Source organism: Pseudomyrmex gracilis, unplaced genomic scaffold (genome assembly GCF_002006095.1).
Source record: "Pseudomyrmex gracilis isolate BER0280 unplaced genomic scaffold, ASM200609v1 scaffold_116, whole genome shotgun sequence".
In the NCBI taxonomy this organism is placed as follows: domain Eukaryota; kingdom Metazoa; phylum Arthropoda; class Insecta; order Hymenoptera; family Formicidae; genus Pseudomyrmex; species Pseudomyrmex gracilis.
Genome location: NW_018020700.1, coordinates 237,117 through 259,909, shown reverse-complemented (window position 1 = coordinate 259,909; position 22,793 = coordinate 237,117). Strand labels below are relative to the sequence as shown.

Here is a 22,793-nt window from a genome sequence, read left to right as displayed (position 1 = left end):
TTTTCATTTGATCTCCATTTATGATAACGTAATCAAAGTGCTCCCTGTAAATTTCTGCGCGACTATCGACGTGCCCGCCGCGTTTAATCAGATGCAATTACGCCGGTATAAAGGTTGTTATATATATATATATATATATATATATATATATATATCTTTCAAATAAAGTCAATCTCGATATAGCTCGTTACCGCAATGTTTAACAAACGGAAAATATATGCGTGTGCACACCTGGATATTATCCAATTTAAAAAAAACCAGAATTATGCGAAAATACACGTGTGTGAAAATTTACTTATCACACATTTTCATTGTACGTTTTCCGCGTATAGTTATTATTCGGATGTAATTAAAGATTTTGACATTTTGTATTTTTTATTTCGTAACTCAATATTGAGTTTTATCAATTGAGAAGGATCGACTCTTGGACTTTTTTTATCGTTACATTGAACGGCTGTTTTTTTCACGATATTTAAAATCGACGGCAAAATTTTTTTACACTTGTACATGAAAAAAATATTTACTCACCTGCTTGGTCACTACTACGATACTCGTTTGCCGACTCGTCGCCGCTAGCGTAGCAAGTTTCGTTCGTGCATTCGCAGCCTTACAGCACGCGCGCACTCTTTTTTCCCCTCGGTCACGTTGCTCCGGATCACGCTCTCTCGCTTAACAGCGCATTCTAATTGCAAGACGGTGGCCGCTCTTTCTCGCGCGTGAGCCGAATTAAGCCTTGCACAATATACTTCGCGAAAATACGGTGCCGAAATTCGCTCCCTTCGTTGCGGAAACTTGGCGTCGACGCCGGCGGCACTGAGCAGCGTCGCGAATCCGCTCTCGTACCTACTCTCGAAAGCGGTCCCCGCCGCCCAGTCTCAACGGTAATCCAATTTGCAACGATCGATGCACCGGCAGCCGGGAGCACGTCGGCCCCAGCCGCGTGTCGAAGAATCTTGCAATCTTTTTCGGGGTGGCGAGTCCCGGTCGATCCGTTTCCGCAGGAATTAACCGACTGAATGAACTCGACGCGAACGACCGGAGGTAGGGTACGGGTTGCGATGCGGCAATATGGCGGTCGAGTTTGTTGGGACTTCGTCCGCGAGTGTTCGAGACTTGATGAAGAAACGTTGGAGAAAAACTTAAGAATGACGGCGAATTAATCGTGATCGAATCATCTCTTCAAGTCGAGTTTTTTCTCCCGAAGGTGTAACGAAAGGATTTTTCACCGCCTTATATAAAGAAAAGTAAAACGCGAATGCTCGTCGATCATCGGTGGAAAAACTTCGTACCTTCGCGGAAACTTCCGCGTCGCGTCTTTTTATAATTGTGTCCCTCGCGCGAATATATAACACGCGCGTTAAGTGTGAAAAATGCGTTCGCTACTCGCGGTCGATCGCTGTTGTCGTCGTGGCGCGTTTTTCACTGTCGTCTGCCGAGGTGTCACTGCTTCGACGTGCATTCTTGCGATTTATAAAGCCTCTCGCGCGTGTTTGTGTCTCTTTCTCACTCTCGTCTTCAACAGCTCTTCGCCACACCGCGTGCGTGTGTCCATGGACCGGCTCTCGTTATTATTCCCCTGCCAAGTGGCCGTTTCTCCCGCCACGCGATGACCAATCGTTACCACCCACTGTCATCACATATGTATATATGTCTATCCTAAACTCCGAATCAAATAATATTCTGCAACTGCTAAGTCTTGATGAAGAGTTTTCTATTCTGAAAAACAAAAATGAAAATTTTCCAACGTAATACGATCAGGAAAAATAAAATTTGTACGTGTATAAAAAGTAATTTTGTGATATAATAATAAATAAATAATATACACGCATTGAATCGAAGATGATTAATTAACACTTACCAATCGGCCGCTTCAAAATAGACGGTTCACACCTAGCAGCGCTTGTCGACCGGGAGCCTAATAATCGGCTTTTCGCTATTAGCGCTCATCGACCGGAAGTCTATTACTCAGTTTAACAGCTAGCAGACCGGTAGTAGCTGCGTATTCGCGCTTCAACAAGCCGGTTGTTTACGCGTGGCGGCTTCGAACCGGTCGGCCAAAGTGTTAACATGTCGTTGGAAGTGACGTCACAAGGTTTGAGTTCGTGTGACCTGGGTTTAACGTGCGAACGCGCGCAACCGTGAAGTGATTGGCGCGACCAACTCGAGCTATGAACATTTAGGTATTTGAAGAATCGATGCCTCTGACACTCCGATTAACCTTAATTGAAGTTAACTGAATTCGTTCTGCGGATAGTAGACATACGATCATGACGTGAATAGAAAGATACGATACGCCGAGATTAGAGCTAATCAACATTGCGAGAATCGACAATACAAAAAAACGCCAATGTGTCATACGTAATAAGAAAGAATGACGACAATACACGATGATGGTAATGATGATGATACAAAATTACTATAATAGCATTCTCATGTCGACTTAAATGATTTGAAATAATATATTGTACATATATATTGGCGAATAATACATTATACATTGAAACTTATTTATTTAGGTACTATGTAACATTCTATTATATACGGTCATTGTTATACCAACTACATAATTCTAAATGTGATATTTACAAGTTTAAATAATTATTTGCCGGGTATTTATGTTTAGGTAATTATTATTATCGATTGATATTGATAAATATAATTATTATTGATTGATATTGACAAATCTTTTCTCTCTTCTCCTTTCATTTCACAGAGCAGCTACACGTTCTTTTTGCACTTGTACGCTCATGAGCAAAAACTATCCAAGAAGAGGGCAAATCCTCTTAAAATAAACTCACAATGTTGTTTGGATTATCTTAGCGCATGCAAAGGATAGCAAGAGATTTTCCTCATAGGATCAAAGCTTTAAAAGCTGCTACTTACTTTAACCGTGTGTGAGAAACAGTGATAATTTGAAACATAGTGTATTTTAACTTCTTCTCTCATACCATCTAGTTAATCTATACAATAATATACGTTCAATGCTTTGCTTTGCGATGCAATTTTTACCGAAGTAGAAAAAAAAACAATCAAAAACATTTATTATTTTAACAGGCATATCTCTCTCTTTCTCTCGCCAGTTTGTTTTAACAAAGTAGATGTGAGAATGTTCTCAGAGCGATCGTACATTTTGCTGCAAACTAGAAAGATAATTAGTAATGCGTTTGACTTTTTCAGACGATTGCTTGTATTAGGCGTGTCAATTCGTTTTGTTTTTTGATATTTTACTTATCTTCGCGCCGACTCTCGAAGAAGTTCGTTGCTGCTTTGTGGCTTCCTCTGGTGCGTCATTTTGCGTGGGAAAGCTTCGCGATAACGGATAACAGTTTAGCGAAAATTTACATAAAACCTCACTCCCACGCAATTGTATTGTGTATTTATATGAGAATTTGGTTAATTTTTATTTCTTGTTTCTTTCTCATCTAAAAATCAATGTTTTGCGTCCTCGATTTTGGCGTGCGCACAAATTTTATTCTCGCTCGCGGGCCATATCAACGCGCGCGTTGCACGCAGCTTCCGCTCTCACACAATTCTGTCAGTTTTAATTGTATCGCACGGCGCGATACAAATGTTTTTTTATTTTTTTTTTTTTATTTTTACTTCGCTTTTTTGGCGTCCTCTACGGCGACGAGGAAGCTTCTCGTCGTATTCGTTATCGCTCTTCCGACTTCTGGCGGTCGAGGTCCGTGATTCTCTCTGTTCCGCGACGGCGGCGAGACAGTTTCGGAACACGAGAAGATAATGTTTCGCGCGGCGACGGCAGTCAGATGCGTGTAGTATGTGCGGCCCGACGCGTTTCAACGCGAACAATGACGCGATAATGTATCTAGATATCGTCAAGCGCGCGAACGTCGTCCCAGATGCGAGAGAGACGAGCAAGGCACGCTAACGTAACGCGAGCACGTCGGCACGTTAAATTTGCACGTGCGCACGTGCGAACACATCTGGTCTCGGTACTCGCACTTGTATGTACATCGTGTATATATTAACGATCGCGCCGACGAAAATGAATACGTTCGTGCGCGCAAACGCCCAGGCTGCTGTTTTGCGCACGAACGAACTATGCATGCTAAATTAATTAATTTCATTGTTGTAACGAAATAATTTAAACCGAGTATTTAGTGACATTTGCAAGCGGCACGCTTGCTTATACCGAATATTCGATGACATGAGACTTTCACACGCGTTGTTCGTTTATTAATAACTCATAAATTTCACTCGTCTATTAGTAACACGAAAACTTGTGAAATTTACATGCAATGAGTGTTTAAAAATTGGATTTCTAATTTATATAACAGAAAAGAATTATATAAAAGATAGCAAAATAAAATATTAACATTCTTTGCAGTCTGAATTTTTTTCCTCTCTCTCTCTCTCATTCAAATAATTTAGTTCGAATTAATTTTATTAATGTCGACACTCGACGTTGGACTTGATGATACATCGAGTCAGACTCAACATTAGACTGCAAAGAGTTGATATTAATTATGAATTACAGGAAAGGATCAGTGTTTAGAGGAATATATTGTACAAGATAACAATAATTATATGCCTGTTCTATTATATAATTGGTATTTTTTATATCACACACACACACAAATTTTTTTTCATTACATCTCTTGCCTGTGTGATTTATAATTATCTATAAGAATTACTGCGATTGATATAACGCATGATTTTTCTCACAAACTTGTTACTCATGGGGGAAAACGTATGTATGACGTAATATATATTTTTCTTCTGTTCATTAAATTATCTCGTTATCTCGCTGGACATCGAATTATATCCGCAATTCGCGGGTGCGGATCGGGCCGCGGTCGAATTAATCTTTGCTAGCGAAGGAAAATAACGAGTACGGTGCTGTTGCGGTCTCCGCTGCATGGCGGCCTGTCGATATACGCGCGAGAGTTGTGGCGGACGTGTGCCACGTTCGTCTTTTTGTTTTCAATCGAAACGCGCGCCGACTGAATCGCGCCAGATTTTCAACGATTTCCTTCTTGCATACGTGTACACGAGAGACTTCGTGACCTCTCTCTCTCTCTCTCTCTCTCTCTCTCGAAGTCAATCCCGATTTTCAAATTTTCTAACAATTAGTTTACATTTCAGTTTTTAACTGTGCGCAAAATACATACTAAAGTTTTTTTCAAAACATTATGAACTATAAAAACAATGTATTGTATGTTTTTTTATTAGATAAAATTACTCTCTCTCTCGCCATTTTAAAACGTAAATTTTTTGCAGTTGAAATGACAGATTAATTACACGTGCGTATATTATCCGAATCTGCGAATAAAATTGGAAGCTACCGGTTTGTTTGTATTACATTCTCCATATTTTGATGTGTATTTAATTCTTTGTGATAAAACATTAATATGTATAATAATTTTCTATTTTTACAGAAATAATAGCTGAAAATTTATGTTTATATTTGATTTTTTATTTATATATTTATTTTTAATTTAAGTTGAAACAATCTACTCCTAATTTTTTAATAGACAAATGATAAATGCAAGGTATTCTGTGCATGTACACAGAATGCTCGTTCTCACGAAGAACAAACGTTTCAAATTAGCTATATAAACTTACGAGTCAGTGATTTAAATCATGTAATCCCGACCTCGGTTCGCAATCATAGAGATTAGATTCAAGGGTAAGCTACGCAAATATGGGCGGATGAAGAGCTACAAACGACAGACGTATAAAATACACGATCGACAAGACGTATTACGCGTCAATAAAACGATCGCGCGCACAGACGCTCTTTGTAATTAAAAACAATGTATAAATTGTACGATGTGTCTTTGACACATATAAGCGTATACATTAATACTATTTGATACTTCTTTTTATTCGGATTTGAGAACAAAGTCAAAGTTTCAAACGAGTTTGATTGTCTTTGCCGTCTGCACGACACGAAGCGTGTGTGCAGTTCTAAAAGCAGGTATACTCGCCGTATATTTGCCGTATAAGGATTCTCGTTGCAGAATCAGAAAATGCACCGACCCGAAACGCCACGGCACGGGAGAAATCCGCGGAATTTAATTAAACCCCTCCCCCTTGTGCCTTTTTTTCGACGAATACGCTTCCGCGTGCCGACGAAAGTGAATATATCTACCCGCGAAGATTTCTGGTCTCAAAGGCATGATGAACTTGGCTGCGGAAAACACCGACCCTTAAACGAGGTAACCGTAATAATGGACCTCACTAAATTGAAGCGACTTTCTTAATTACGCATTCTTCGCGAAGTAGATGATAATACACACATGCATACATACACACACGATATGCGCGTGTATATACCAAAAAATAATATATATAAGTATATAAAATAAGTAAACTAAAATTATATAAAATTATAGTACGGTACACACACAGGAGTATATTATTATATATCTTGTTATGTAAAGTATAATGAAATATAGAAACTTGTTAAATAACTTTGTATAAACAAACATATATACAAAGTTACTTAACAAGTTTCTTATTTACGTTTACAGCGCGCGACTAGTTAAGCAAGACGCGCAAAATGGAGCGGTATTTCTATTTTCTTTTTGTACATATGTACATACACACAATTTTGTACACACACACACACACACAAAGAGCATAATTGCACGCTAACAGAATTTACGGCACGCGAGTTGTAAGTGTGGTAAATCGTTAGTGTTAACCAGAATTGCCGCGATATATATGTATGTGTATGTGCTTTGCGAGGCGAAACTCGCTCTGCTGAAATATTCCGCGGTATAATTAAACGGTAAATTCTGTCGTATTGTGCGCCAGGTCCTTACAGATTCTATCGGACGCGCTCACCGCAATTGTCCACGTAAATTACGGTCTTCCTCGGCGAAGCATCTTATTTTTCTCCACGAGAAGAATCGAACATTCCCGTGTTTTATGCTCTCATTATCTTAAACTGTAACGTTCGATCTATAGAGAGAGAGAGAGATTAGTACACAAAAAAAGAAACTTTTCTTCGTCTTTCTTGTACATGTAAGTGTTCTTGTGTGCGATGCAGTGATTATTACGATATTTCACGGTTGCTAGAGGCGCGTGTTGTAAAGCGGCGAAAGGCAGAAAAAAACGTCCCCTCGATTACACAGCTCGTGAAGTTGCACGATCAAGATTGCGGTTAATACGAACAGACGTGTATACGTACGCGATCGCGTAAACTGTAATTGGAGCGATCCATTATAGATTTCTTCGTAATGATACCTACTTGTAATTAGCTCTGAAATCGAGGTCTCCGGGGAAAATGCAGAAACTACTACTACTACTCGGAACGTCTAGCTGTGATAAGCGCGAGAAAGAGAAAAAGAAAGAGAGGAAGAATGGCACGAAACAGCTTCTTGATTAATGACTCGTCGCGAGCAAAATTGGAAACTGCAAAAGGACTTTGCACACGTATCCTTGTGTTGGCGCGGAGTATAATTCACAGTTGTAATTATGTAACGAAACGTAGAGCCGTAGGGCAAGCGGCGATGTTTAATAATTAATTGAAATGTCGAGGTAGATCAGCGATAAAACCACTTAGCGGCGAAGATAAATCTTCGTGTATACTTAACGCATTTAGCGATAAAATCACATGTATGTGAGAATGACGTTTGGAAAAAGAATGCTTTGTACAAGAAGAAGAAGAATTGCATTGTCTAAATTTGCGTACAAATCGGAAGAATATCGGACGTCGCTCTTTGAAGCGCGGAAAACAGAGCTTTTATCCCGTGAATCAAGTTCGCATATCAAACAATCAAGTGATTCGACCCTCGAAAACTTCTTTCTTCTCCTCGCGCTTTTCCGCTTTTCATCTTTCTCAGCAAATCGAGGACGTGTCGGCGATAACACGCGGCGGAGAAGCTGCGGAAACTCGATATTCGTTGTCAATTTCAATCGCGATTCCAAAAGCATGTCGTTAATTGAACGACACTTTGTGTGTGGGACGCAATAATAACATTTTCTTTTCCCCGTCCCTCCCCTAACTGACAGATCGAAAAAAAACTTATCTCACGCTCATTATCTTCTTTCTCATATATATATACCTCCTTTTTTTTTTTGGAAATTATATTCTTTCTCTCTCGGGATGTAGCGCGAGAGACCGAATTCGTTGCCAACGGCGATGATGCAAATGTTTGAGCAATCCGTTATCTCGAGAGACCACCGGTCAGAGCCTCTTTCATGTAAACTTCTCACTTGTTTTTTTATCCCATCCGCCTCTCATTTTTTCCATCTCTTTACCCGACGCGAGTGCTTTATTCGCCGCGAATTCGTGAAACTTGTGAAAATCGTAAATCTTGGATATTCACTAGTGTCCATTCTCATAGTTGTGACTGCTATTGTCACATTTAAAAAAATACTTTCATTGATGCACAAATATCATCTTTGTGCGTACATAGACACATATATACACACGCACGCACTATCCTTGAGGCGTGAACGAAGAATCGTTTTCACACTTTATCGACCTGCGCTTTGATTCGTTAACGAAAAATCGTTATTAAATTAAACATAGATGAATTTTCAAATCAATCATTGAAATCAATTTGCATTTCTACTACTGTATTAATTTACACGTTTAAAACTATACTTATTTTAGTCATGTTTTTAAAGACACGTAATTAAAGTTCGTGACTCTAGTCACGTGTTGTTTTTTTCTCTGTCACGTGACTTATAAACTCTTTGCTAGTTAGACATTATCATAAGGTTGAATTTGTTGTAATAAAATTTGTATTCAATATTTTTGTTTAATAAGGCAGATACGAAAACGATAAGATATCGTACGTATAAAATTTCAAAAAAAAAATAAATATTTATATCATTTAACAGTTAACATTTATTTAATATTTATAATACAATTAAATATTTATATCTTCGTGGAATTGATAAAATATATCCTGGAATGAATTTACGACCAGAGAAAAAAGCTTGCGCAATCGCAAATTCATGGTGATTCAACAATGATGGAAGCGCGTGCGGAACGCAGTAAAGTTTTATCTCGGAGAGATCTGATTCTTTCTCGTCGATGCAGTCACTAATAAGAAACAGTCCTTGCGATTTTCGCGGGCAATATGTCTTTGTACGTTACCTGTGTGATGTAGGTGGGGTCCAGAATGTTCCATTGTTCGTGTGTGACTTACGCAATGTCGCGCAGAACGTTTTTTACACAACTCGGAATACCTATTCTTTACTAATGCGCATAATCTGTCCATGTATAGCATTCATCGATGCAGTCACTCGAAGGTGTGACTGCATCAATAAATTAGTGTATTTAGATCGCGCAATTATTATTTTTTCTGACAAATAAGTAATACAGAATGTGAACTTGACGACAAACATCTCATGCTCGTTCTCTTGAAATTAAAAATTAATTTTATGTATACAAACTTTTTCTTGAGATAATTTCTGAACGCCGAAAGCTTTTTTTTTTTTTTTGGTACAGAAAGCGAAGAAAAATTATAAATTCGCAAGAAACTTTCGGGAATTGCTTCGAGAAAAAATGCTTGACAGCGTTTTACACTTATATTGCATCTTGCGCGACAGAGGTAATCCCTGCGTCGGCGTCGTAAGAAAAATCACTTTCGCCAAGCATCGATAATCTGTCGCGTTTACAAATTTCTTTAAAACTTCCTCCGGAAGAATTGTATACAAAAGTTCTCTACGCGGATTATATATTGCACTCTCTTGCACTCTCACTGTACAATATTTCTTTCACGCGAAAAAGAAATTCTTATATAAATTTCTCTGAATTTACGAAAATTTTTCGTTTAGAAAAAAAAAACAAAAAATTCAGAAATATGCGAGCAACGAAAAATGTGCGCAGTGAACGAGGAAGTTGACGGAATTATATTTGTACTATCATGTCTGAATATGAAATATGTTTTCCTATTTGCATCTTTCATCGTCCATCTGCAACTATATGTCCGTCTGCAACTATACATATGTTAGTAACCTAGATTAGGCTCCTTCCCTCCTCTTGGGCATTTAATTAGCACTTAATTTTTATATAGGTGCGGATGTGATTGAGCGGAGGGCTAACTTAATAGACATGTGCTACTATCTAGGTTCTATATAAAACGCAAAGAAAATTGGAGCGTGTCTGGATAAACTGATTTTTCGCCGCGATATCAACCGAAGAAGGAAGAATCAGCGTTCCCGGATATTTCGTCGAATGTGGGCAGGGCGCGCGTCGCCGTCGGAATTACTCGATAGAAAAGACACGATCTTCGATATCCACCTAGACATGTGCAAAGAACAGTGCCGTCTTCTGTGCGGGTTCGCGACTGCATTCGTTATTATTCGTTGTGACTCCAATTCTTTATATCTTCAAATTCCCAACGCGATTATGAGTATTAAAATATACACGCATTTCTTAAATTTATTCACACTTTGCATGTATGTATAAAAACAAAAAATAGAACCGCGACAAAAGTTTTTATCTCTTCAACTTGAAGTTTTTTGTCACATGGAAAATTCACTTTTACACATTATATATTTCTTGCATTCCCGTCGCTACGAAACAATACCCAGATTATTATTTTCTCCGCATTCATATTCATGGCTTCGCGAAATTTGAATTCGCCAGAGTTATACACGGTTATAAATTCCTCGAGCCTCCGGGCGTCGCGTCGTATTTTGCGAAACACCCTGAACATTAGGGATCTCTCGAATAATTTCGCTTCAGGGCCCTCGAAGCAATCAAGACGCGACTGCAGGGGACCCGACTGAGGGAGAGATATCGGGCGAGGTGATGTATCAGACGTTTATCTACTTTCAGAGAGTCCCCATGTTCTGACACATAGCTTACTCGGAATTTGTCCGATAAATCCGTGACTCTCGCAGAACTTCCTCTCACCGACGACCGGTCGCTATCGGTTCCTCTTTCGAACGACTGCTTTGCATCGCAATTTCGTCCGATTCAATGAGAATGAGATTCATTGACCAATATTGCTGGCGACTTCTTCAGGAAACTCTTCCAAAAGTAACAATCTTATTACATATATAAATAGCTGTTACATGATGAAATATGTTCAATTTGCCACGAAAGAAAATCCAAAACGTCTCCGTTTATTAAAAAAACACCGTCGCGCGCAAATCAAAAATCCCGGCGTTAAAATGAGACAAGAAGTCATTTTTTTTTTTCGCAAAATATCGTTAAAACACTTTGTCTAAATCGAGTTGCGATATTCTGTGTAAAAAGTGTTCTTCGATTTTTTCTTTTTCTGAGTGCTCTGTCATGTTCAGTTTCAAGCCGTGAAATGTTCTTTTTAATGCGATTGATAGCGCTTTTTCAATTAGTTTCATCATTGGATGTCGGAGGCGATAAACGCGAGGACGCGTGCATTCGTTATTGACGTTCCCCTAACGTGTCTTCCAATTAGCGGCGGCGCCTCTGAGGTGAAATTGAATTTTCCGGCCGTGCTTTTAACGTATAAACGAAAATTTACGTCACAGCGCAACAGAGAAAGTAGAGGAAGAATCCGGAATTACTCGAACTCGAGCCATGTTGAGTGTAGCCGTGCGGTGCGGTTTTTCGTCTCGTAAACGAGAAGTAGTGAGATTGTCGGTTCGCTCGCGAGTAAGCGCGCCTTTTGCGAACAGGAACTTTTCTACGCTGAAAGGTTTCCATCGGCTGGATCGCGCTTTTCACTAGTTTGTCCTTTTCCACCTTCCTGTCTCTTGTCTGTCTCTCTCTCTCTCTCTCTCTCTCTCTCTCTTTCTTTCTTTCTTTCTCTTTCCACATCTGTTTGCAATTTCTCACATATGCGTAAAACATGTAAGTAATGTATTTTGCCTATCGGAGCTTTCTTGAAGGTTGAGAATAAAAATTTGATTTTTTATTTTCAAAATAGAACGATTTAAAGTACGGCACAATTTGCACACACACATTATTTTGATGATACAATACGTGCTAAATAGAAGATTTAAACAGAGTGGGATAAAAATGTTTTTTTGTACATACGTGTGTATGTGTGATCTCATAAGCTTCTTACGCAGTAGAATGTAATGTAATTATGTATATATGTACATTGTATACATATACATATATATATATATATGTACATATAATCCCGTTTCACATAGAAATATTCGAGTTCTTTCTGCATTCTGCAAAGCGCGAGTTTTGCTGTCGAATTTCATATTCTCGAGCGAAACAGCGGACGTTGAGTTTTGTTGTTATACGTGATAAGGTTATCCAATTCACAAATAATAATGCAGACCAAAGCTCGCGTCTGTGTTTCTCAGTGCAGCAAAGACCATTCAATTACGTGATGCTTTCCCATTAGCAGTAGCGTTTGTTGCCGAGGCGAAAAAAAAAAACATCGCACAATCCACTGGCCACGAGCGGATCGGAAAAGCCGCAGAGGTGTGGTCAATACGTTTGATCTGTGTGCGGCGAGAGATAGCGTCTGTGATCCGCGCATCCGTCCGTGTTCCGGGCGTTCAAACGGAACGCAACGCAGAGCGCCCGGTTTTCATCAGCGAAAAATCCGGTTTATCGATTCTCATTAATAGCGCGAGGACATATGATGAGAACGTCGCATGTATGTCTGCGTTAGTTTTTTTCTGAATGAAGCTGCCGAGCTTCATGCGCGGAAACGAGCGGCGTCGTTATTAACGTTGACAACCTATACTTCTGTGCAAGAAGTAATATTTAGACTTTTAAATACGCGATATTATCGTACTTCATAAGTATTTGAAGCGCTATTTTGAAGGAAAGTCGACCGGCAATAAGACGTCTGTAGGAAACACTCCAATAATCGTTGAATGTACTTGAGTGATGTTGAGTGATCATAAATCAGTAACGACGGTTTTATATCGTTCATCAAAACGTAGGACGTTACAGTTTGACGATCTCTTGAAAAACTCATTTAACCGGTAGTATGCTTCGCGATAATTATAATGAAATTGACGAAAATAATTACAGTAAAAATAAAGAAATTTTTTTACGATCGCGCTGCGAATTCGATGATCGTGCGAAAACGATATAAGAGCTCCGAAAAGAGAAATATCTTTCTCAGATTGTATTTGATTGTGATGTGGATTGGCGATGCCGGGGTAAATTCGCGAGTAGGTAACGAAGGTTCGTTCAGCGACGATCACGTTTGACCGTCTAGCAATCGGCAGCAACAATTCACTTCGCGCGTGCCGATGCGAAGAGAACGAATCCACTCTATCCATGTGGTCTCGAACGACAATGCGCTTGTTGCGTTTTGGCATCTAGCCCGTGCCGAACGAAAAGCTCTCAACAGCTTCTATGTATGTGTAACACTCTCTCTCTTTCTCGGGCATCTATCTTTCAATTCACGGAGAAGATCTAGGGAGAATCGAGAGAGTGCGCGAGAGAGGCCACGTAGGAAACGCGCGCTGAATCCCAATGAAACCATCCGATCACCGGAAAAGGCGCGACAGAGTACAAATGCCCGACGACATGCGACCCCTTCTCGAGACTCGGCGCGATGCCGTATGTGACGTGTATGAATAGGGTCTTAGTACTTTTGGGAGGATTTCACCCACGGGTAACTTGACGTGAGTTCTCTTGAAAGAGAGTCACGACTCACCGCGACGATATATATATTGATATTGGATTTGGAAAATTTTTATAAAACGTGATGTGCAGAAAAACAGCAGTAAGTCGTGAAGTGAATTCTGGTAACGACGTCAAACGCGACATGTTCGGAAATTCTAATAACTCAAGAACTTAGAGTTTTGCCGTTGTGTGTGAATTTGTGTTTTTCCGGAAGAGATGTGATTTTAAATGTCTCTTTTTATATCTTTTCCCGGAAGAGTTACTACGCAGTCTGTATTTAAGTGACTTGTACACGGCGGATCATAAACGTATCTTTACTACTTCGGGTAGGATGTACACGCGTGCGAGACGGTACATCCTGTTTTCACTGAATCAATTAGTAAAATTTTGAACTGATTCTACTTAAGGAAGTTTGAAAAAATAATGAATTGTAAATAATGAGTTATAGATTATTTCCTTAAAAGGATAATTTCTCCTATATGTATATATACACACATTTATTTTCCTGGAAAAAAAACCAATCACTCGGAGGTTTTATCCAAGGGGCAGAGGAGGAAGAGGAATGCTTTTCCCCGTTACTCCCCTAAATTTCCGCGAGTCGACAAAATGCAATTACTGAGTAATTCGAGGGAACTATACGGGAGCAAGATGGCACAAATCCACAGTACGTTTTACGAGTTGGCATCCAGCCAATTTCTTCTCGGCAGCGCAAATCATATTATCTTAACGAGACCAGATAACGCCCTTTTGTCGACGAACGATAATGTCGCGGGATATATCGTGTTCACTCAACCGAAACTCGACCGTACTTAAAGGCAAACGAAAATGAGAACGTTCTCCATTCGCGTAATTGACTGTCGGAGCAAATTGCGTTTCTTACTTATCATCCATCTCATCTGAACTGTATTGTACACGTACATTTCTCTATGTACATACGTACATTTCTTTTATACAGAAATTTGTTTTAACACGCGTGTAAAATTACTACATAAAAATTCTAATAAGCGAAACGAAGAACGCAATTTACTTCCCTCTTTTATAATCCGAATAACCAATTCGTTGTGGCATGCACGTCGCTATTAAAGCACGCTTTATACGCCAGTTCTCGTTAACCGAATCGTCGTAGAGGGCGAGATAATACAGATGTACAGGGTGACTTACAGATTGGCACTCGGCCAAGTTCACCGAACGGGGCAGTTCTGTGTAATGAACAACAACAGATGCTACGAAACTCGATTTTCCATTTTGCACGACGATGAAGAATCGCATTTCAACAATGAGCATCCGCACTTCGTGCGATCATCATTGTTGAAACGCACGATGGTTGAGTTAAAATAAATAATTGGTTGAAAAAAAAAATGGTCTATTGTTATTTTAGACGAGAGTATTTTCTCTTTGAACTAAAAATTGCGATTTTGCGAAAGAGAGAGAGAGAGAGAGAGGAATTATATATAAATTAATCGAAAAAATTGCGGATAAAGTTTTTTTTGCGGGACTTAGCGGTCCATGAAGGATTCTTCGCGGTAAACTTCCGCAGCGTCGTGTATACGGGATCGTTGAGCAAAGAATACGGAGAATGTAGACTTTCAGCTTTGTTACGGTGAGGCTTACCAGGTCGTAAAAGCGGATTGCGGGGCGCTTCGTGCGTTTTGTGCCCCGAGCAAACCTTCACCAACGAGGAAACGTTATCATGTTTACGTCTCTCTACTCTCGTTACCAACTTATAAAGTGGTTTCTTACGGGGATGAAATATATAATCAAAACTGTTCTCTCCTCGGCGAGGCAAATGTTGCGGGAAACAATCCGGGACTTCGTACAAGAACGCGGTCCGCGCACGTTCTCACGTTACTTACCAACCGACATTAAACGCGTTATCTCAGCTGCTCACGTTTCTTTTATTAAGCCGCAATGCGGATATATGTGTGACGAAACTTTTTAAATGGAAAATATTTCGCGAGTTTTCTATGAGATTAGATCTCTTTCGCACGTTCTTTTCAAATTCACTCTTTCACAGTAGAAGATATCAAAATAATTTAGATATTTGTTTAACCTTTGCACGAAGTTTCATACGTAAATCGCTTCAACGATTGCCTGGATTTAACTCGGTCTTTGTCTCGCGGAATTGAGCAGAAATAATACTAATATTAAACAGCGCGGGGATGTAATCGCGATGGCGTAAGCGCGCAAGAAGTCCAGGTATTTAATCAGGCGAGGTTTATTTGAAAATTATGGAGCGCATTTGAAGAGATATGACTTCGCCCCTCCGTCCTTTATCTCGCGAGGCATTAAAACGGCCGCTCGAAAGGATTAAACGTGATAAAGCTGCCCATTATACGAACGGGCGGAAATTTCGCGTCTCTCGATATAGACAAACGAGAGAGAAACCGACGCTGTTTACAAGCGCGATACTCCGTGCGCCACGGGACGAAGGAAAAAAAATTTGCAGCCACCAAGCCCCGTCGTTACGAGATAAATAACGGGGGTGCGGCATCATCTCCACCGAACTGCGACCGATCTTGTTGAGCCTCGCCGCGAGGTCGATCGCTTTAAAAGCTCGCCTCGACGGCTGCTTTAAGAACAATCTCGTGTTTTACGAGTAAGAAGCTTTAGCCCGCTCTTCCGCACCGCCGCACTTTACGTCATCCGACACGGACGGACGCGGATACCGGCCGAGTGAACGAACGAATGTTGGTACTTCTTGTCAAGTCGTCCACTTGCCAAATGCGCGTGACGAGTTTGCGCTTCTTCTCAAACATCCCTTTCATCTGTTATTCCCGCGCAGGTCAATCAACATCTCTTTCATCTGTTATTTCTGCAGTCTTTATCCGGTCGATGGCAACCGTTTTCGATTCGATTTTATAACGTCACACGAATTGACGATTGTGCTCGACCTGAACTCGCGAGATGTTTCTTATTCGTAGTGTGTGTAACTGGGATGCATACACATGTATATATATAACATTGTGTGTTTCAGCCAGCACCAATCTCGTGGGCAAATTCACGCAGAGCGTCCGGAGGATCGTCCAGGACGTAAAGGACGAGGGCACTTCGAGTAAGTCCGAACATTTTATCACATCTTCGCGCCAAGGTTTAATTAAACTTCAGCCACTATCTTGCACCTAAATCACCTGTTACTCAATAACTACTCCGCGCGCCGAGAGCAACGGACTGTTCTTTCTTATTTTAAAGATATTTTATACGACTCGCATCAATAAAATCCTTGAGGAAGTTTACGATCTCCCTCGATAATTTCGTTTAAAAAAAAATACGATCCTAATAAAACTAACATTTTACACTATTTTTTAACACAATTATGTGTTTCAAGTATTTTTTGTGAACATCTTTTTTAAATTTATACTTGAAAAGAATTTCGAAAAACAAAAACAAAAAGAGAGTAAATAAGATATAACGAGTAAGCAAGCATCCGTTTCAAATTTAACGATTTCGGTGAATCGGAGATGAAAACGTTTGTACGTTTCATTCGGAAATAAGTGTCTGGCCGTCTGCCAACGGCGAGCGGTTGTTAGTTGTCCCATGAATGGAATCGAAGCGGAAACTCTTGTATTCGGTCGAACTGGGAGTAACGGCGTGTCGGCTGTCAGCTGTATTAGCTGAATGGACGGAAACTTCGCCGTCAACTGAGAATTCCGTCAGATTCAAATTAACGCTTTCCCATCAACGAACGTGGAACTAAATGATTAATTCTGTCGTCAACCGTCGCCGCCGCGCGATGCCGGTGAAACATGATCACAGATAAATTCCTAACATATATGATAATGACACACGTGTGCTGTTCTGCCATTCGCGACCTCGATTCTAATGACAAACTCCCGAATGGATTTCACATCGATTTTCTCGTAATGGAGTACGGTTGATAACAATCTGCAACATTGCTGTACTTCCAATGTTGCATGTTTCTTTCAATATACTGACTTGAACTTTTGTTGCAAAAGTAAAAAATGTCTCTTTTATATGTAGTTTTACATATCGATCTTGATCAAATAATAAAACAAACAAAAAAATTTGCGGAAGACATTGTGTACGGTTGCTCGTGTACTTCGTTTAGAGTCGTTTGGGATTCTTGACTGTTGTTTCTGGGATTGGAGATTGTCCTACAAATTTCGACCTTTCCCCTTTCCCGTTTCCCCCAATGAAACTGGCAACAGTTTACGCGGAACACGTCGACGGAGTTGCTTATCGCATCGCTCGATTTATTTACGTCGGAAAGTTTCGAGGTATCGCGGTAATCGAGTTAATTGGAAATTAATTGGAAGTGACTTCGGGCACGCGCGCGGATTCGTCATTGTCGGCGTTTGTTTGATATCGCAGCCAATTTAAACAAGGGCGACGGCGCGTTTCGTGCGCGATGATCGCGCCCGACGATAAGAAGAATCGATACACGCGGTCGCGCGAGGGAGCAAAATGTATCACCGTGTGTCCGGAGTAACTGAGAGAAATTGCCCGTATACTTCCGGATATTTGTGCACGAGCACACCAATACGGCTTCTTGCGATGAACGCAGGTGGGCAAACGAAGGAAGAGGTGATTGAGACGAACGAGAGGCTGAGAGTCGTGAGGATACGCCTGGACGGTAGCTACGACACCGCCAAGAGAGCACTCGTCGAATTGATGTGCAAGTACACCGATAGCAAACAAGTGCGCAACGTGTTCCAGCGTTACAACCTCCTCAAGGTTATGATCAAGGTAAGAGATGGCTCAAGTAGTAATTTAGATGTAGCGTTCTTTTTTTTTTTTGTCTCACAAGCGTGCGGTTTGCTCGATAAACGTCATACTTGCCGTTATGAAGTTACTTTACGTGATAGAGTTGTAACATCGCCTGGAATTTCATTAACGAAGGGTGATTGATAAGTGTCCAAAACTACGCATAGATAGCTACAGTAGAGTGTCACATTGCTGTTGTTGTTGACAAGGCGAGTTGTCACACAAATTTATAATATTAGCAGAATATGTGAATTGTCAAAAAGATACAGTTTTCACGTTTCACTTACATGTCATTTCTGTAATATTTCATGTTTTTGACTGATTCGACAGCGGGACTTTGTGAGGAAAAATGATAATTAAAAAAGGAATAGAAAACAGGAAAAAAATGAAGACAGACGTTACATCATTATTTTGTCGATGATAAAAACGAGCGCAAAATACTCTAGAGCTCGCCCGCATGTGTAAAATTCAGCGTTGCAACAGTATAAACGCGGAACTACGTACGACGGAATTTGAAACGCGGCTGTTATTTTTTTCTCTTTTTCGAAGTATACCTGTGCGCGCAAAAACGCACGATCGTTGTTTGTTATCCGAGAGATGGATCGCATGTTACGCGGACGAACAATAAATAAAGATTGCACGCGAGCGAGAGATAGCTGCGCGCGGCGCGATTATGTCAAACACGGTCGACGCGCGAAAGACGAGCGCGACGTTATCGCCATCTTTGAGTTCTTTCGTTCTCTCTTTTTTGTTTTAAACGCTGTGAAGGGAAAACGGCGAATGAATGAATCGCGCGACGCGAATATCTATCCCGCGGGTGCGTTTACGAGGACGTTGACGTTGTCCGCTGCTGCGATAAAAACGCGCGCACGCCGCTCTTGTAATAAGAGAGAGAGAAAATCAGGAGTGTTTGTTTCCCGTCGACGCGGCGAAAGAACCGTCCCGGGATCAATCCTCCCGGTGAAAGGAATAAAAGTACTCGTCTTCCTTACAAATAGCAACGTTTGTTTCATTGATGGCCACGTAATCTCGAGGAATATATTGTTTTTTGCGGGCGCTTCTTAACAAAAACTTGACGGAAGGAAGGAGAGATAAAAAAAAGAGACGCTATATAAAATACGACAGTCATTTTTTTCGCGAAGACGATATGAATGAAAAAACGGCGCTACTTCTCGTTGAGAAGAGCTTCTACTTTTTTATCGCGAACTGTGAAACAGTGATTAAAACTTCGTGTTAATTCCGGTGTAGAAAAAGAGAGAAAGAGAATGAGAGAGAGAGAGAGAGAGAGAGAGAAAGAGAGAGAAATGCAATTTTAATTAATTTAGAATATTACGCTCGAGTAAAATACAAAAGACGTTACGTTATGTAAACGCGAGAAAAATCGAACGCGTTTTGAACCACTTTTGATAAATATGCGGATCCCGGCGACACTCGTTTCGGGACGATATTCGATAGATAAAAAGAATCCGTCGAATCAATGACGGCGAGCACATATCGCCTTGCACAAACGCAAGCTCTTTTCCGTTTCGATTTTCTCTGCAACGACAGTAGCCCGAGCACGGGGGTTTTGCCTTTCCAGGACGTAATTAAGTTGGAGACGCAGTATTGGACGCTGGTGGATATACCGAGACAAGAAAAGCAGGAGACAGTGCCCGCCTTCGTGCTACGTGCCTGTTCCATCATGGAGAAGACTCACAAGAGCGGCGAGGGTGTGAAAACTTCGGCGCGTCTCGCTGAGGAAGCCGAGACCAAAAGAGAACGCATCGAGAGACTTGAGAGTAAGTATTGCCGAGCGCGATAGTCGCGACAGTCGTTGTTAGAAGTGCAGGTAATAGCTGTGAAGGTTTTGCGCGAAAGAAGAAAACAATTCTCTATTGTTCTACATCGATTGTCTTCTGTCTCCGTGCCGTTCGTCCTCTTAACCGCGACGTTGACTATTTTAAACAACGAGACTCAGTGAGCAGGAAATTAATTTATTTATTTACAAGAGTTGGACATGTCTCTTATTTCTCCTTAACTTTTTAATTTTTCTAATAAAATACAACAAAATATAAGACTCTATTAAATATAAACTAAATAAAAATAATTAAGATTTTGAGAGCCATATACGCTCGGATGTACGAGAATACGTGCGAGATTATGTTTGTAAATTACGTATAAATTAATACACATAGAAAATTTAAATTAAATACAAATTTTAAAATTCATATAAAATGCTACTTTGCGTTGCGTACATGAATTATCCATTTAACCGCCTCTGAAATTTAAAAAATCCATCGCAAAAAAGATATCTTTGCCAGGAGTCGAATCCGGGAATATCCCGGGGATCTTCCGCGCACATTAAAAATATATTTCGCACGTACATCCAACGTACGTATATGACTTTTAAAATCCTACTTCTTGATTTAGTTTTTTAAGTTTATATAGTATATATGTCAGTCAATTATTTTTGTCGAGCCAGTAAGCTTGAAAGAAAAAGACAGAGGAAAAAACTTTAATTTTTTTATTTACAGAGTTAACTATTTCGGTAATTAAAAGTTGTGTGTAATTAGTCTCTCTTTTTACTCCCAGTTTATATTCGGTTTTACATTCTCATAAATATGCAACGGATGGACTTTGCACAATAATTTATGTATAATTTTTTTCTATAAGCGTAAGAAGATTTATGATGTTTTTCATTATCGCGACACGCAACGAAACTTATTTAAACATTGTATTTCTTTCACACAACAAATTCTAAATGCAAACATTGATGTTGTGTTTTGTTTTTAGCAACACAAAATAAAATCGCGTGATTATCGCGGCTTCGTAAATTATTTCGGAGAAACAGGAGAACTTATTAACAACGCGAATCGCCCGATGTTGCGCGCGCCCGGGGCTGTAATTAGAAATATTCAGTAAGGGATAAAACGTTACGCTCTCGCCTGCTTAATCAAAGAACATTTTCCCCTTTCTTTGTTTCGCAATACGGTAGACTATAAAGTTCCAGTTGAAATCATTCGATACAAATGGCCCGAAACTAATCGATTAACGCCGATGTCTAATTGACCAGAAGGAGAGTTTCCGAGTTCGCACTTGTACACTTTCTCATTTTTCTAGTTTTATTTTGGTTTATTTTCCTCTTTCCCTTTTTATTGTGTAGTTTATATCTGTGGGTAGTTTATTGTATTTTTATTAGATTTAGAGAGAAGAGAGATCTCTTATATTTTTGACAGCAGATTTTTTTAAATTTTAATTATTGTTAAAAACATTTGTTCGGTTTTAATGTACAATAAAAACTTTTCGGATTGAATTTAGTTACGTAGGAATTTGTACGTTAAATGTTGAAGCAAAAAAAGTTAGAAAGTTTGGAAATATTTGTTACTGATACATCAAGTATGATGCGCCTCAATTTTATTTCCGCGCGCTGTACGTAAACGCGTATACGTATTAATAGTCAACATTCCCCGTTCGGGTTTTTCATTTTACCGGCAAGAGCAATATTTTCCTGGGCGTTAATTAATGCTTCTCGATGGTATACGTTGGGTGAACTATCGTTGATGTAGTCGTGTACGCATCCAATGTGGTTCGTTTTTTTGTGCCTGGTCGTTAATTGTAAAAAGTTGCTGGGAAAATATGTTGTGTCGCGCCGAGGATACGCGTGCAAAAATTTTCCACCATCTAATTGAAGCGAAAAACATTTTCAACGCGGGAGGAATTAAATTAATGTAGGTACAAAATGTAAACAGTGTTTCATGATGCGAAAATAATGTATGTGCGTATTTTTACATCAATTACGTCAATGTGCTTACAGTTTTATTATTCTTTACATCTCAAAGACCAATGTGTATATATTTTTCATTTTTACACGTTTTAATGACCGCATTAGCACAGATCTCATTTTGTCTCACGTCATCTAAACATTTATGCGCGATAATGTTTAGATAAAATGAAACAAAAACAACACGATATGTTGCTCTAATAGGTATGACAACAGCGCAAATCGAAGCGGAGAACACTCAGATGACTAACGATTTGTACAGATTATTGAAGAAATACACGGGTCTCAGGAATCTCATTAAAGAGTTGAAAGTAAGTTTAATTTTTCGTATCTACTTATAGCAATTTAGTAATATGTAAAATAATAACATTAAAGGGAATAATAATAAAATGGAATTTATATTAAAAGGAATACAATTCGCTGCATGAGAATTGATTGTGTGCGAAAATATATTTTAATTTTGCGCGAGAGTTATATATATTTATCGATTCCACGACTATAATAGAATGAAGTAAAAACTTATGACACTTCAACTGCAGCGAGATCTATAATATCGGCTGTCATATTGGGATATTGTTACAATATCGCTATTCTTTCGTTTTACGTTCCAATAACTTGCGCACCCTGCCGTTATAAAGTTTTCTCGTCGGCAGTGCGTCAGGGTATCGGACCAACTCGGTCCGCTCTGCTTGTACAGTATCAAATAAATCAGAGATTAAAGACAACCTGGATACCGTTATTTTAAAGAAAAAACGTCTTTTTATTGTCGTTTGATTTTCCCGCAAACTC

At 39.7% G+C, this 22,793-nt stretch overlaps 2 protein-coding genes across 3 annotated transcripts in view; one reads left to right on the top strand and one right to left on the bottom strand.

Annotated features, from left to right (window-relative positions):
• Positions 1–1,698, bottom strand: part of LOC109856380 (trichohyalin-like) — a 31,382-nt gene extending 29,684 nt beyond the window's left edge. The window contains exon 1 of the mRNA XM_020431599.1: positions 529–1,698. The gene's annotated coding sequence lies outside the window, so the exon portion shown is untranslated. The remainder of the gene's footprint in view (positions 1–528) is intronic.
• Positions 1–22,793, top strand: part of LOC109856381 — a 67,872-nt gene that overhangs the window by 40,460 nt on the left and 4,619 nt on the right. For both annotated transcript variants that reach the window (XM_020431603.1, XM_020431601.1), the window contains 4 exons: positions 16,497–16,574; positions 18,045–18,226; positions 19,824–20,022; positions 22,209–22,315. In XM_020431603.1, coding sequence (XP_020287192.1) covers positions 16,497–16,574; positions 18,045–18,226; positions 19,824–20,022; positions 22,209–22,315 — 566 coding nt within the window. The remainder of the gene's footprint in view (positions 1–16,496; positions 16,575–18,044; positions 18,227–19,823; positions 20,023–22,208; positions 22,316–22,793) is intronic.